At 39.8% G+C, this 14,013-nt stretch overlaps 2 protein-coding genes across 17 annotated transcripts in view; one reads left to right on the forward strand and one right to left on the reverse strand.

The window, feature by feature from the left end:
• Positions 1 to 7,582, forward strand: part of LOC126852635 (glutamate-gated chloride channel) — a 70,002-nt gene extending 62,420 nt beyond the window's left edge. For 11 of the 13 annotated variants that reach the window (XM_050597612.1, XM_050597616.1, XM_050597611.1 and 8 more), the window contains 2 exons: positions 215 to 495; positions 1,056 to 1,426. In XM_050597612.1, the coding sequence (XP_050453569.1) occupies positions 215 to 495; positions 1,056 to 1,289 (515 nt within the window). In that variant the 3' untranslated portion in view covers positions 1,290 to 1,426. Of the gene's footprint in view, positions 1 to 214; positions 496 to 1,055; positions 1,427 to 1,501 lie in introns of those variants that run through there. The other 2 variants (XM_050597620.1, XM_050597610.1) reach the window with 2 other exon arrangements.
• On the reverse strand, positions 2,412 to 13,784 carry LOC126852631 (probable ATP-dependent RNA helicase DDX17). 4 transcript variants are annotated; one of them, XM_050597601.1, is made up of 9 exons: positions 13,597 to 13,784; positions 12,908 to 13,261; positions 12,175 to 12,828; positions 11,874 to 12,046; positions 11,715 to 11,774; positions 9,372 to 9,614; positions 9,108 to 9,284; positions 8,938 to 9,016; positions 2,412 to 2,530 (listed from the first exon to the last, which is right to left on the reverse strand). In XM_050597601.1, exons 1-8 carry the CDS (start codon positions 13,611 to 13,613, stop codon positions 8,979 to 8,981), a joined length of 1,716 nt encoding a protein of 571 aa, XP_050453558.1. In that variant the 5' UTR covers positions 13,614 to 13,784; the 3' UTR covers positions 2,412 to 2,530; positions 8,938 to 8,978. The 4 variants fall into 4 exon arrangements, with proteins under 4 accessions (XP_050453558.1, XP_050453555.1, XP_050453557.1 ...); XM_050597598.1 differs by lacking the exon at positions 2,412 to 2,530 and adding an exon at positions 8,161 to 8,794; XM_050597600.1 differs by lacking the exon at positions 2,412 to 2,530 and adding an exon at positions 8,161 to 8,797.
• Positions 13,785 to 14,013: the final 229 nt, after the last annotated feature.

Raw genomic sequence — 14,013 nt, forward strand, 5'->3', positions numbered from 1 at the left:
AAATAAGAATAAAAAAGAGGAAGATTCTGGAAAAAAATTTAAGGAGGCGCGCAAAATGAATCATTTGTAAAATATGCGAACGATTAATGATTAATGATTCTGAAAAAAAGAGAACTTGTAACCGTGTTGTCCACTTTCTGAATACTTTTTATTATTGTTCTTTTCGTCCCCTTTCATCGGAGAGATCCGTTATTTATATTCTATCCTCCTCTAGGCGTTACGACACTACTGACGATGGCCACGCAGACATCAGGGATAAATGCCTCACTGCCACCGGTCTCTTATACCAAGGCCATTGACGTTTGGACGGGGGTGTGCTTGACCTTCGTGTTCGGTGCTCTACTCGAATTCGCGTTGGTCAACTACGCGTCGCGCAGCGACATGCATAGCGACAACATAAAGAAGCAGTTTCCACCGAGCGAAATGGAACATTCGTCGTCGATCGACCCATCCTCAGAGCTGCTCGAGCCGGACGGATCCGCCAACTTCGCCATGGTCAGTATGCCAAGAACAGAGATATATACGATATTCTCGAGATTCCGGGCACGCTTGGGATGCTTTATAGAAATGGTCGTCATACTTTTACGGGAACTTGTATTTCGATCAAACGTTTCTCTGTTGGAATCTTACTTAACTTGCTCGTTCGTTAGGAAAAAAAATATTATTGCAAATTCTGAGTTTTTCTAAACAAAAGAAAATTTAATAGTGTTACCTCATTTGTAATTTGCAACGAAATTTGAGACAGAATTTTATTTATAATTTTGTCGCGTAATATTTGAAATGATAAAATACACATATAAAGAATACACGTATTAAGATACATTAAAAAATGCAGCGCATAAAATTATAAATTAGATTTCCGCCTTAAATGGCTTGGAGATCTGAATTTTTGTGTCTGAATTTGTTCTCAAACATTTTTACATCTTATAAAATAAGATTATAGAATTAGTTTCTCTTATTCGGCAAAGAGGAAAGAATCAAAAATTGCTTGAATTGAGAAAACAAGGAAAAGCAGTGCCAGTAACTAATGAATCAATACGCCCGAATTCTTTCAGAAGCCTCTGGTCCGACATCCGGAGGATTCCATGTCGATGGATAAATTGCGGCAGTGCGAAATACATATGCAACCACGGAAAAAAAACTGCTGCAGGTCGTGGCTGTCCAAGTTCCCGACGAGGTCCAAGCGCATCGACGTTATCTCTCGGATCTTCTTCCCAATCGTATTCGCTTTCTTCAACCTCGCGTACTGGTCCACGTACCTGTTTCGGGAGGAGGAGGAGGGCGAGTAAATCATGAAGAGGAGGCGCTCGGATCAACAAGGGAAGTGGCTCGCGGCCATCCTCAGCAACAACAGTTTCAACAGACACGGCCGCCGCAACAACGTTCGCGTCCTCGTCACCGACAACCGTACAACCACCATCAGAATCATCAGCATCATCATCCTCCTCAGAATCATCATCATAATCATCACCATCATCATCACCATCATTATCATCAGCAGCGTCATCAGCGTGCCGGCGATAATCAGACGATATCGCAGCATCATTCGCTGCCACGTATATATCAGCAGGATCATCATCATCATCAGCAGCAGCAGCATCACCAGTCGCATCGTCATCAGCGTTACCATCCGGATCGCTCGCCGTCGCCGTCTTTCTCGCCGTTGAACGACGAAGATTGCGTCACCGGCCGGTGCTCCCCGATGCGGGCACCGCGACACCATTCGCACAGGAGTTCAGCGAGGTCGTCGCCATCGCCGTCGCGATGGCCCTCGCCGGCCTCCTCGGCATCGCCGTTGGGCACGCCGTCACGCACTATGTCGCGCGCCGCGACGCCCTCACCGCCGATCGCTGCGCCGGTGTCAACCACGGTGCCACCGCCCGCACCAGCGACGGTATCGTCGCGAACAGGTTGCTGGGAGGTATCACGCAAACTGCTCACCTGCCGTGCCCAGGGCAGCGCAAGGATTGATATCTTCGCGCGCGTTGCCTTCCCTCTCATGTTCATTCTCTTCAACTTCGCGTACTGGTCTATTTATCTGTTTCGCGGCGATGATAACGTGAGCATAAAGAAGTGAGGAAGGAGAAGAGGAAAGTGTAATGAAATCAGAATGACGTGTACGAAGCCAAATCGGATCCTTGAAGAGATAGCTCCAGACAACTTTGCAAAATTTTCGATGTTTTAAAAAAGTCTTTGACATCAATGAGATTGCAGTCAAGTCGCATTTACTCGATAAGGATCGATCAGAGGCATTTTGACGAAAAGAGATTCCTCTACTGCCCGCGCCCGAAATGAAAATATTCCAGGACGAGGATCATCCAAGGCGCAACGAGGATGTTAGCGATGCTCGGTAGATATCTTATGACGGTGGGTAAAAAACGATGAGGACGATAAAATGTAACACATTACCCGAGCGTACTTAACACATTTAATACACGTACACACACGCACACCGTACCTTATGACCCGCTCGGAAGACCGCGTGCCACAGACTGAACTGAAAGCGTAGTGGGCCCTGTATAGCCACGGCCTGTTAACAATTTAAAAAAAAAGCGTAAAATTTATAAGTATAATTATATCTACGTTGCGCGAAATGACGTGTCATCAAGCGAGCGAGCTCTCGTTCGTCGACGCGCAGGCTGCGGACGCGTCCGTCGTTGCGAATTGACGTCGGACGGTTCCGAATTCGGTAAATATTATCATAAAACGGGGTAAAATAATAATCCGCGACATTTCGCGGTAACGACGATCACGCTCCGATTTCTTCGCAAAACGATAGGCGCATCGGTAATGTTTGTACAGGAGATGTTTCGTTGTCGTTTCACAAAGAATACGGAGCGGTCTGCATTACTTCGCTGTGTCACGTGTTGCCCCTTCTTAAGGCTGCACAGGGGGATTGACCGGAATGTTTGACGCTGCAAAATATTGGGAGATATATCTATAGAAGTGTCGAATGTTCCGATAGTTTTCCGAGTGTACAATAGCCTGCTGGTATGAGCTGGCAAGTTTATCAACTCTAGCGGTGCCAAGGAGCTTCAAAAGTCCACGTATTTTTTAGTTATTGTATTTTTTATCTATTTATTTCGTATAATTTATAAAAGAAGGATATGAAGCAAAAAAAAAAAAACAGTTGTCGCGAAGTATAAAATTGAATCTGGAAGACTAACTGTTGTAATCTCACGTTTAATATCAGTGAAAATTTTGGAGCCATCTGTTCCTTCATCACTGATAACGTAGACGAGAGACGCCTTGGTATCGCTAATTTTAATCCTTATCTGGGCGATTCTTTTCCCGTCTTTAAGAAGAAAAAGCTAGAATACGCTTTTGCCGAAACGATTATTTAGCGTAAAGTATCAACGAATTGAAAATTCATAATATTTTAGGCAAATTGTGGAGCAACAGTGAATTAATGTAAAGGATTTATTTTTTTTACGAAAATAATTCGAAGCCCGGATAAAGATTAACGTGCAGACGCGAATGCGAGCCGAGGGCGAGCGCGGACTCGCGATACAAAATACCGGCTAAGCAGTCGCGTCGCGCGCAATTCGCGGATAATGTATTTCCTTTTTCCGCTGCCCCGGGTCGGTCGGCTAGAAGAGGAGAAGAGATATCCGGCTCGGGACTCTCACACGTATATTGCTCAGAAGAGATCGGCGACGCCGTGCGTGAAAATTTACCCCCGTCGACTTATTATTCTACTCGTCGCGAGGAATTGCGGTGTCGTCGACCTCGCGAACGGAACGAGGAGATGACGCGCAGAACGTGCTCACAGAAAAGAAAAAACGTAAGAAAGAAAGAAAGCGCGATGCGGACGATAATTGTATTTTTTGAAACTCGACGGGAGACGCTACCCTCAAGCGAAAGACGACACAGCGACCCCAGCAAGCCTCGACGAGAACACCTTCCGTTACGTATTCGGTGATTAACGAGGAAACAGGAGGGACATGCGTGATCGGACATGTCATTTCCCACGTGTGTTATTTCTCTGAAGAATCACATCCCTAATCTCGATTCCAGAAGATTGTCGGGGGAATAACTCGTCCCCGACTGATAATTTGCAATGAACGGAGATTCACGCGTGTCCGATCTGCATCTCTCCGTTTCTCCCCGTTCGTGTATCTTCCTTTTACTTCGTGCAATCGATACCATGCGTGTGCGTAAGAAGAAGTAATTATTTCGCGGATTCGACAATCCGCTCGCGACGTCGGCTAGTACATCTCGCGCCCTTGTAGGATTGCGTGTTGTACTCGGAGGCAGATAAACTCATCTACTTTCTACAATTACCATTGTTCGTGTGATAAATATCGTGCGATTTAATATCAATGTCGTTATTCCAAGATTCGATATTGTTTTTTTAAAACGAAAGATGCATCTGTGTCTGGGTATAACAAGCCTTTGGGATCACGCATATGAAACGAAAAGTATCTTTATGAAAGCGGAAAAATCGTCGTAAATGCAGATACAAATGTCATTAACGGTGACTGTTTTTTTATAACGAATCGCCGCACTTTTCGAAAATATTATCGTAAAAGTATAAGGGATATTAAACTGCGAGAGTTTATATTTACGTCACACGATTCAAGTAAAAATTATATTCCTAAGTATTATTTAGGAAGATCTCTTTAAATCCTGGAGAAATAAAATCGAATAATCACGAGAATTATTTCCGGTAGCCGAAAAATATCTACATACGCAACGATACGAAAATCTTGCGTTAAAACTTTTCAGAAAGGAAGCTAGTTTCCCGCCGTTATAACAATAGTACATCTTATCGCGTATTAATCATCATTTTTCTCAATTCAACAAACTCAATGATTGGAAAAATCGAACAAAATTAATCTTCAACGGATGAATACTGTAATCTCTCGACTCGTAAATTCATTGTTTCGCGCAAAAACTAACGGTACATATTTGCAAATCGAGATGTATGTTAGAATCGGAATCGATTGTGTGGAATATCTGCGCCGCTTCACGCATGTAATTTAAGTAGAATAATGATCGTGCATACACCGTTAGCAATAATCAGAGGGGACTTGATTTTTATTCTTTTGCTCGGATTTTTTGAATATTCTTCTTATATAGAATAATTAGATCGTAGGCGTGGTATAGACGAGAGCGATCGTCATCTTCGTTTCTCTATCTTGTCCTTACGTTTCAAATTCTGCTCCATGTCCGTCTATACCGTAGCTTAAATATGATACGCGGAGACTGTCGTTGTTTGCGCGTAATAATCCGGTATATTACTGGCTTCCGCGTGAGCCGAGAGTGGACGACATCGTATATATTTAAGGGATGTCTCTCTCTATACGTGTTAGAGACACGAAGGGACACAAAGCCAGTATTTACGAAACGATTACACGTAGAGATCTATGTATATATATATAGTACAACGGTTATCGAATCTCTCGATAGCATATAGATTCGCGCGCACGTTTATTAGCGAATCTCGTGGATGCTCGATGCATTGAGCGGTCCGAATTGACAGACTTAAATCGTCGCGGAATCTTTCACAGCTACAGGCTAGTAGATCACTTGAAATTTTCCGCATCTTTTTAATCAACACAATATAATAAAAATGTGATTTCGCATCGTGCTCCAAGATACTTCGCTTCCTTTTTTTTGCGCGCGCGGAAAATCACGAGAAAATACGACCGAGAGATTATATGTATTATCTCGATATAAAAGATATTACAAATCACTCCAAAAAATTACTCTTGTGCTTTATAACGATCTCTTGGCAACATAAGAGAGCAATCGTAGAATCTACACAGATAGTTTGACAATAGAGTCATGTAATAACAAGCAGCGCAAGAAATTGTTTTTCTTCGAAAAATTCTTTTTTTTCCTTAATTTTTCCGGCTTCATGATTGCATATCGTGAAATCGAAAAGATATGAAAAATCGATGACATTTTTAGCCTTTAATTTGAGCGATCGAGCAATTGCTTCCAATGTTTTGTCTCGTCTCCCATCATCGATTCGCTTCCTTTTTGGAAGCCATTGGCTCTTTAAGATTAGACTTCCGGATATTTTAGCAGTTGCGGACAATTGACTGACGTTTAATTATAGATATCATTGAATCTGCTACACGCACGCGCCGGCACGCGTCACCGGATCATGTACCCTCCTCGATTCTAAGTCGTAAATGTAACGCTAAAAAGCAAAACCTTCGAGATAAAAAGTCCGAGAGATATAACGCGAATTGAGGAGATTACTTCCGGTGACCAGAAGTTAGGGACGACCGTGTAAAACTTCACCCTCACACTTTTGTCACTCGCTTGCTTGGAGTCACTCGAGTCCAGGCGAGATCGATTCGCACACCGAAAAAGAACACATAGCGTCTCACACACATAAGTACACACATATACATGAATATATGACCCTTGCACGAGATATGAAGTACGAGAGATCCCATTGTATCGCAAATATAATTATAAACGCGCCACACACATAGCTCTCTCCCACGTCCGAAGACACACCTAAAGGGTTTAATGTTATTGTTATATGCGTACGTTGTAATATATGTGAACGAAGCATGCTGAGCCCTCTGTAAAAACAAAATAAATCCCTCCTTTATCCCCAAAAATTCATGCGAGGAGCTTGTTAAACACACATATACACAAACGCACCTACAATGTGCGTATCTCACGGGAAATTCTGACGTTATACCGCGCACGTTTACATTGCGAAGACACAAAAAAAAATCGCACTTTAACGTTAACATTACGATTAGTGGGACATCGGTATCATTTTTTTCTTACAATCACGGACGAATGACAAGCGAGTCTTGCGCGGTCTCGACCGAAAATACGATGCATCTCTGATGAGTCCTATCTTTAGGATTCTTGAATTGAGAGAACGAGAGAGGCGCGGTAAATTTTTATAAAGATCGTGTTATGATATTCTAACTCTAAAATATGCGATTGTTATAATTAAATGCATAGAAATTTCTTGCGCCTCTTTCTATCGATTCAAAGGTGTCTCGAAATTTTGGTTGAAGCTGTCGAGGATTTTCTTCGCCGTAATCGCGATCGAGTCACGATCACCGTCTCAATTAATCCCCTATAAAATCGCGCTCGCGTCCTGGATAAATATCGACGAGCGGATATTAAACGTTGTCCATAATAATCGTAAGAATCGTGTCCTCCCTTGGCGAAAGAGAGCATAATCGACTCTCGAGCGAGCACGCGTCGAGAAAGAAAATATTGCATGTTTGTGATTCGTGAGTGCAAAAGCACGATATTCCAAGATGTGTAACATAATAAATTTGTATCGTGGCGCATAGTCCGATAAAAAAAAAAGAAGGGATCTTTTCCAGCGTGAAACTCATTAGATCGTCAATTACACCGGTGTACATCTTATATTGGTTGAATAATAACTATTCTTGTCAACAAAGTATCACACGTGTGGCCGGAATCGGTCACCAGAGAATGTGAAGCGAACATCGGTGCATATTAGGCTGAGAAAACAACAAACAGAATCGGTATTCTAAAATTACCGTAAGACCTTTAAACATTATCACTGTGTGTATAATTAAGATATATAAATTAAATTAAACAGAACGGGGGCGAAAAATCGATCCTACGCATGAGTCATTCTTTTGTTGTTTTACTCTTCCCTACGCGATTAACGAAGTAATTTCAACGATCGATATAATTAGGATCCACTTCTTTTTGTGATGAATGATTATTATATTTTGTTAAATTATAGCGCTTATAATTTATAGATACATTATCACCGAGTACATCACAGGTAAGTGACTACTAATAAAATAATATAAAATCATTGGAAGATATTCTAGTAGGATGCCAATGTGTTGCAGTACAGAGTGATGTATAATAATAGACACATTTATGCGAATTTATTTGTGTCACGTTGGTCTAATACTGTACATCAAGTATTTATTATTATTATTTATTATTTGTCCCAATTGTCTAAATACAGATGAATAAATTACAAACATAAGCGCGCTAGACATTTATAATTACGATTTCTATATGTATAAAATATATAATTACATATTATATTGTTTTATATATAATATATAATTACATATTTCATTATATATATATGTGTGTGTGTGTGTGTGTACATATACATATATATACACACACACACACATATATATACACCACACTAAATTAATAGCTACATTCTGGAAGTTTAGTTTGCATAATGATTACATTTATTCATTCGCTTACATCATCTTAGTTAGTTTTTCTTTTTTTTTTACTACTGGGATGTAAGAAGTAGAGAGTTATAAAAACATATAAATGGTAGTTTTTTTATGTTGTAATGCATTCGTATTATAGCTAATCTAAATCTGTGTATATAGGTAACACTTGAGAAGGAAAAAATTAGATGCGGCAGAGAAGATGCAAAAGGAAATAAAAAATGATAGCATATTCTATCATCGTATAACAAGTAAGTAGCAATTAAAATATCTTCACTTGTCCAAATCCAAGTATACGTTAAATATTACAAATACACATGAATTGCATAAAAGCTTATCTTACGATAGCGACGATCAGTATATTGAAATTGATTTAAGAGATTGGTGTAAATGTGTTCAGCAAACTATCAAATATGTTACACAGCAAGTCAAAAACTGGGCCGCTAGATTATTCGCGATTTCATAATAATTCGTGAAAGATTTATCGTTCACCAATGCGGAAAACTTGATTTGTCGTTCGCGATTTGATCATTTTTCCATCAGCTATAAATCGCGAATATCCCCCCAGCATAATCTGGCGCCATCTCAATGGCGATTCGATGGGATGCGAAGACATATGTATGCTGCTATGCGTAAAATTACAATAGCGTCTCATTAAACTCGGCATAAATAACTTATTGCAAACAGCATATGTTCCATTTGAAATCAGCGATTTCAGTCATTATCCTACTAATACACCGCTTTTATTGGACATAAAAAAATTTACCTGTCTCGTAAATATAGACATTTTTAGCCGCCGCTGGAAGATCATCTCTCGCTACTCCAGTAACTCTTACCGATAACCTCTGAAGAGAAACAATTTCTCGTTAGATCCACCGGGCTTTAATAGCTTTTTAATAGTTTTTTCAATAGCTTTTCGGTAGTAGAGTAACTTACCATTACGGTTGCTAATGGGGCTACGACTTCGTGAATAGCTACGACTGTAGCTTCGTCGACTGCTACGACCATTGCGTTCTCTGCTATGACTTCGACTTCTGCTTCGTGAGTAGCTGCGTTCCTTTCCGTTACGACCACCGCCTCCACCGCCTCGAGTTCGCCATCGGTTTCTTGCACCTGTCGACGTGAATCCGATCGTTTTTACATGAGCTTCATTTTTATACAATGTATAATAGTTTTTTGGTGTATTCGTTTTAGAAATACCTCTGTTTCTGCCATATCCGCCAGCTTTACCATCGGCGAGCTCTAACAGTTTCGGATTTATCACCTGATTCGCTTCCTTCAGCACTTGTATTAGATCGTTGGCCTTGTTGGCGTTGTTGGGTGTGAAGAAAGTATACGCCGTGCCGGTTTTCTGTCGACGGCCGGTACGACCGATACGATGGACATAATCCTCGGAACAGGAGGGGTAGTCAAAATTGATGACAAACTTGACATCTTCAACGTCTGAAAGATTAAGATTTGACATTAGATTGGCCCGATTTTTTATGGAATTTTAGTGTTGAGGACAGATATGGGTTAAGACAGTAATAGTGTTGCAAGGATTGTGAAACACCGTAAGTCGAGTATAAGTCTTGAATGTTACCGGACGGTATATTACAATAAATTATATAATGACAATCGATACGCTTGTCAAGAAACTACGTAATAATATTATTATGTTGATGAATGATTATTGCGTTGATTCTTGTATTTAAAAGTTGAAAAAAAAAGAAAAAAAAAATTGGACGTAAAGAATTCTATTATATAAAAATAACAATTTCTAGTGACACGATTTTGTTATAATTTTGATAAATAAGGTTTTCTGTAAAAAGAATATAAAACAAAAACAAACCGTTAAATCGAGCACGATTCTTTCTTTCCTAAATATCATGATGGTGAATATTTTGATTTATTACAATTAAAAAAAAAGAAAAAAAAAAAGATTATAAAAATACGTTTAAAGTCTTTTTCCAACAAATATAAAGGACTGATATTTAGAAAAGAGACTGAAATCGTGGCCTGGTACTATGTGACAAATTTATATGGCACAATAGTTAGTTAAGATAAAAAATGCGACTGTATGGTGTTGGTCATCACAGGAATTAAAAGGGACAGAGAGTCAGAGAAGTTTAAAGGGACATAAAAGTGATAAGTAGATTTGTGAGCGTTATGCGTTCATACCCGTATATATACATATATGTAGACAAACGAGTACTTTGACAGACGTTATTCATAATAAATTAATAATTACATAAACAAGACAAACGCATGTGTACATACATGTATTTATATATACGCGTATAAGTGTATGTCTGTGTGTGTATGAGTGTATATGTATATGCGAGTATATATGTAAATGTCAATTAATTAAAAAAATTTTTACTATATTTTACTAAAATATATTAGGCAGTGGGCGAGTGTTTCGCTAGCAACGTACGGGCAGGGCCTGGCTATTTGCGCTCGCTCCAGCTACTGCCTCCGCCACTCTGTCGCTACAGGCGCAGGGCGCGCTAAGAGAGGCTCTGGCATATCTGCTATCACATGCCACCGCCTCAACGGACCAACGTTGTTGGTTGTCTGATTAGCTTGAGCGTGCCAGCGCAGGGGACTCTATTCTGGCAACAATGACCTGGCCAGCCAGCCCGGATGGCGTACAGCGCAGCACAGTAGGACTGATATCCAGTATGTAGGTAGGTAGGTAAAGTAGTAGTAGAGTAGTAGTAGTAGTAGTAGATCCCGATTTGGCCCGGACTTGGCCGGACTTCACACGCGATTGACGGACGGATAGAGGCACGGCGTCGCGGCCAGCGCAGACAATGCAAACCAGTGCACCACCGAACAAAGAGCGGCGGCGGGCACCCCCGACATGCTTTGCATTACCCGGCGTGGGCCTGCGCGCAATGTGCCTCTGCAATACAAACAAAGATCCAACCGCGTTAGCTGTATGGTTACTTCCAACCATCCTCCTGTTTCAATATGTTCATATCTTTGCTCATTTTACCCTATTCCTTCTCTCTGATTTTCTTCTTTCTGATTTCAAGTTTACAACGCGTTAAAAATTGTAATGTCCCGTTCGCATAAAAGAATTTAAACATAATGCGTGTAATTGCAATTGACAACGTTTGCGCGTGTGATATATCATATAAATTAGTTTAAGTCAAGATCAATTCTTATGCAATGAACATATTTGGTTTCTGTTACTTCTCCGGCATTATCGATATATATATGATTTGATTTATTTAATTTATTACAGGATCAATTCGCACGTATACTTCCAACTTCGTATAGCACAAAATTCCTGAAAAGATTCTCAAATTCACAATTTAAATGTTTCAATCTAAATTGTTTATATCTTTAAGTTTATGCTTTTAACGGAACATTACATTACAGGTAATAATTTTTGATCAGAATAGAGCATTGTATATAAAAAAGAAAAAAATTTGTAATTTTGGGGATTTGAAATTAATACCGTGAATTTTAATCAGCTTGTCTTCCATGTTATAGGAAAATAACTGACAATATATTGTTGCGTTAAAATATAATAGAAAACATTGAATTACTTACCAAGACCACGGGCAGCAACATCAGTAGCAACAAGGATTGGTGCTTTGCCCGATCTGAAATCTAAATTACATATAAATGTAATACTTCACACTTCATGCATGTATATATTTTGTTAATGTTTTTTCTGAATTCTTCTGAATATCATGCATTCATCTATACCTTGTAAAACCCAATCTCGTTCCTGTTGTGTCTTGTCACCGTGAATGCAAACTGCTGGCCAACCATCGCGCTTCATTTTTCTTGTTATCTCATCTACTCTACGCTTTGTTTCAATAAATACTATGGTTTTATTTTCACTTTCTGCCATTATTTCTTTCAATAGAGTACTTAATCTATAAAAATTTGATAAGACAGCTTTCTTCAGAACTGTTATAATTGTGAGTACTATTAATAATTGTTAATAACTGCTGTGCTAAAAACTGAACAAAAAGCCAAAAACACTCGAAATTCTTATACTCACTTATTCTCTTTTTCATAGTCCTGACATACATCTATTATTTGCAATATATTATGATTTGCTGAAAGTTGTAAAGAACCAACATTGATTTGAGCATAATCTTTAAGAAAATCTTCAGCTAAATTCTTTACTTCTTTAGGCCATGTGGCCGACCACATCAATGTTTGCCTGTCTGGTCTAATTTGTTCTATAATCTTTCTGATTTGTGGCTCAAATCCCATATCCAACATTCTATCAGCTTCATCTAATACCAAATATGTACATCTTTTCAGATTTGTCTTGCCAGATTCAAGAAAATCTAGTAGTCTACCAGGTGTAGCAATAACTATTTCTACACCACCATCCAGATCCCTGGCTTGGGCCCCTTTTGGTGCTCCACCATATAGACAAGTGTTTCTAATGCCTGATGAGTGTCCAAAATCATCAGCAACCTGCTGAATTTGTTGAGCCAATTCTCGCGTAGGTGCCAACACTAGCGCTATAGGCCCATCTTTACGACTTAATTTCGGCTGGCTATTAATGTGAACTATCGCAGGCAATATATAAGATAGTGTTTTCCCAGATCCTGTGGATGCAATGCCCACCATATCTCGGCCGCTTAAAGCAATAGGCCATCCTTGAGCTTGGATTGATGTCGGTTCACTAAAGCCTTGTCTTCTATAATAAAATAAAAATAATTTAGTAAACTCACCACAAAATATTAAAAGATTCAATCTTTCTAACGTCTACTACTTACTTGATCTCTTTCAGGACATAATCCGGAAAACCTGCTTCCTCGAAATTGAAAACAGGGTTGGGTATATTTTTGCCCCTCAGAGTGATTTCCTTTTCAACTCTATATTGCTCCACAATACGTGGATCTCGATTTTGAACTGCATCGTGAGGAATGTAAAAATCCTTTTTGAAGGGTTCCAATCGACTGAGGTCCCATCGTGGTTTCCTTAAATTCGCGCCGGGCTGACCACGACTGCTACGACTGTTGGAAGGTCTATCGCGTCCTCCGCTGACACCCCAGCTCCTCCTGTCACGCGGTGATCTACTCCGCGAGCGAGTACGTGATCTGCGCCGCCTGTCTCGATCGCGACTACGGCTAAACAAATATAATATATATATATATATATATATGCTTTTTACTTGAAATTTTTATTTTTACAGAATTTAAACTGAAATGTACGTTCTTGTCAAAAGTGTCATGTATAACGAAGGCAACTACTGTCTAGCAAAAGCGTATCACAATTTGAAGAAATATACGAGGTTATGGAAACACTTTGTTGAAGAATTTTGAAAAGGATACCAATAAATCTTACTTTTATAATGAAAAGGTAAGCTCGCACGCGCCTCAAGGCTTCTCATCGCGCGAATATTAGAATGGAGTAGCGTCTCGATGAGATGCCTTGTTTCGTTGCAATATTCGCACCTACGTACCTTCTATAGCGGCCCATATTCCACAAGTTGTTCGATTTTCTTATTAAACTTAAAATATTACTCAATGTTACTCGTGAATAAAATAACTCGCGACAGTTCGCATACGGTACGCACAAACTGGAACGCAAACTCGAGTGAATCTAATCCAAGATTCCAAAGTGACGCAAAAGAGAAAAAGGTAAAATCATTAACGTGGCAATAATGTAGACGCGTTCTCGTTTTCCAGATCTTTTCTCGAAATTCCAGGGGGCGATGGTATCCTACAGCTGATTGGCCGTGACGTTACAGTTCGCCAATCAGATCGCGATGCGTTTCTCCATACGTAGTCCACCTTTATGACTTTTTAATTTACCGAGCGAAGATATTTTATCGAGTATCGATATCGTTCTCCTGCCGCAGATGATAAAAGTATTGGCG

Source organism: Cataglyphis hispanica, chromosome 11, assembly GCF_021464435.1.
Source record: "Cataglyphis hispanica isolate Lineage 1 chromosome 11, ULB_Chis1_1.0, whole genome shotgun sequence".
Taxonomy (NCBI): Eukaryota; Metazoa; Arthropoda; class Insecta; order Hymenoptera; family Formicidae; genus Cataglyphis; species Cataglyphis hispanica.

Bases quoted from the DNA above. Each gene is read 5' to 3' on its own strand.
- LOC126852631 (XM_050597601.1), bottom strand. The intron at 9,615-11,714 runs GTAAGTAATTCA...TTAATCTTTCAG, and splicing joins TGTTGCTGCCCGTGGTCTTG to ACGTTGAAGATGTCAAGTTT. The intron at 9,285-9,371 runs GTATTTCTAAAA...TCACGTCGACAG, and splicing joins CGGATATGGCAGAAACAGAG to GTGCAAGAAACCGATGGCGA.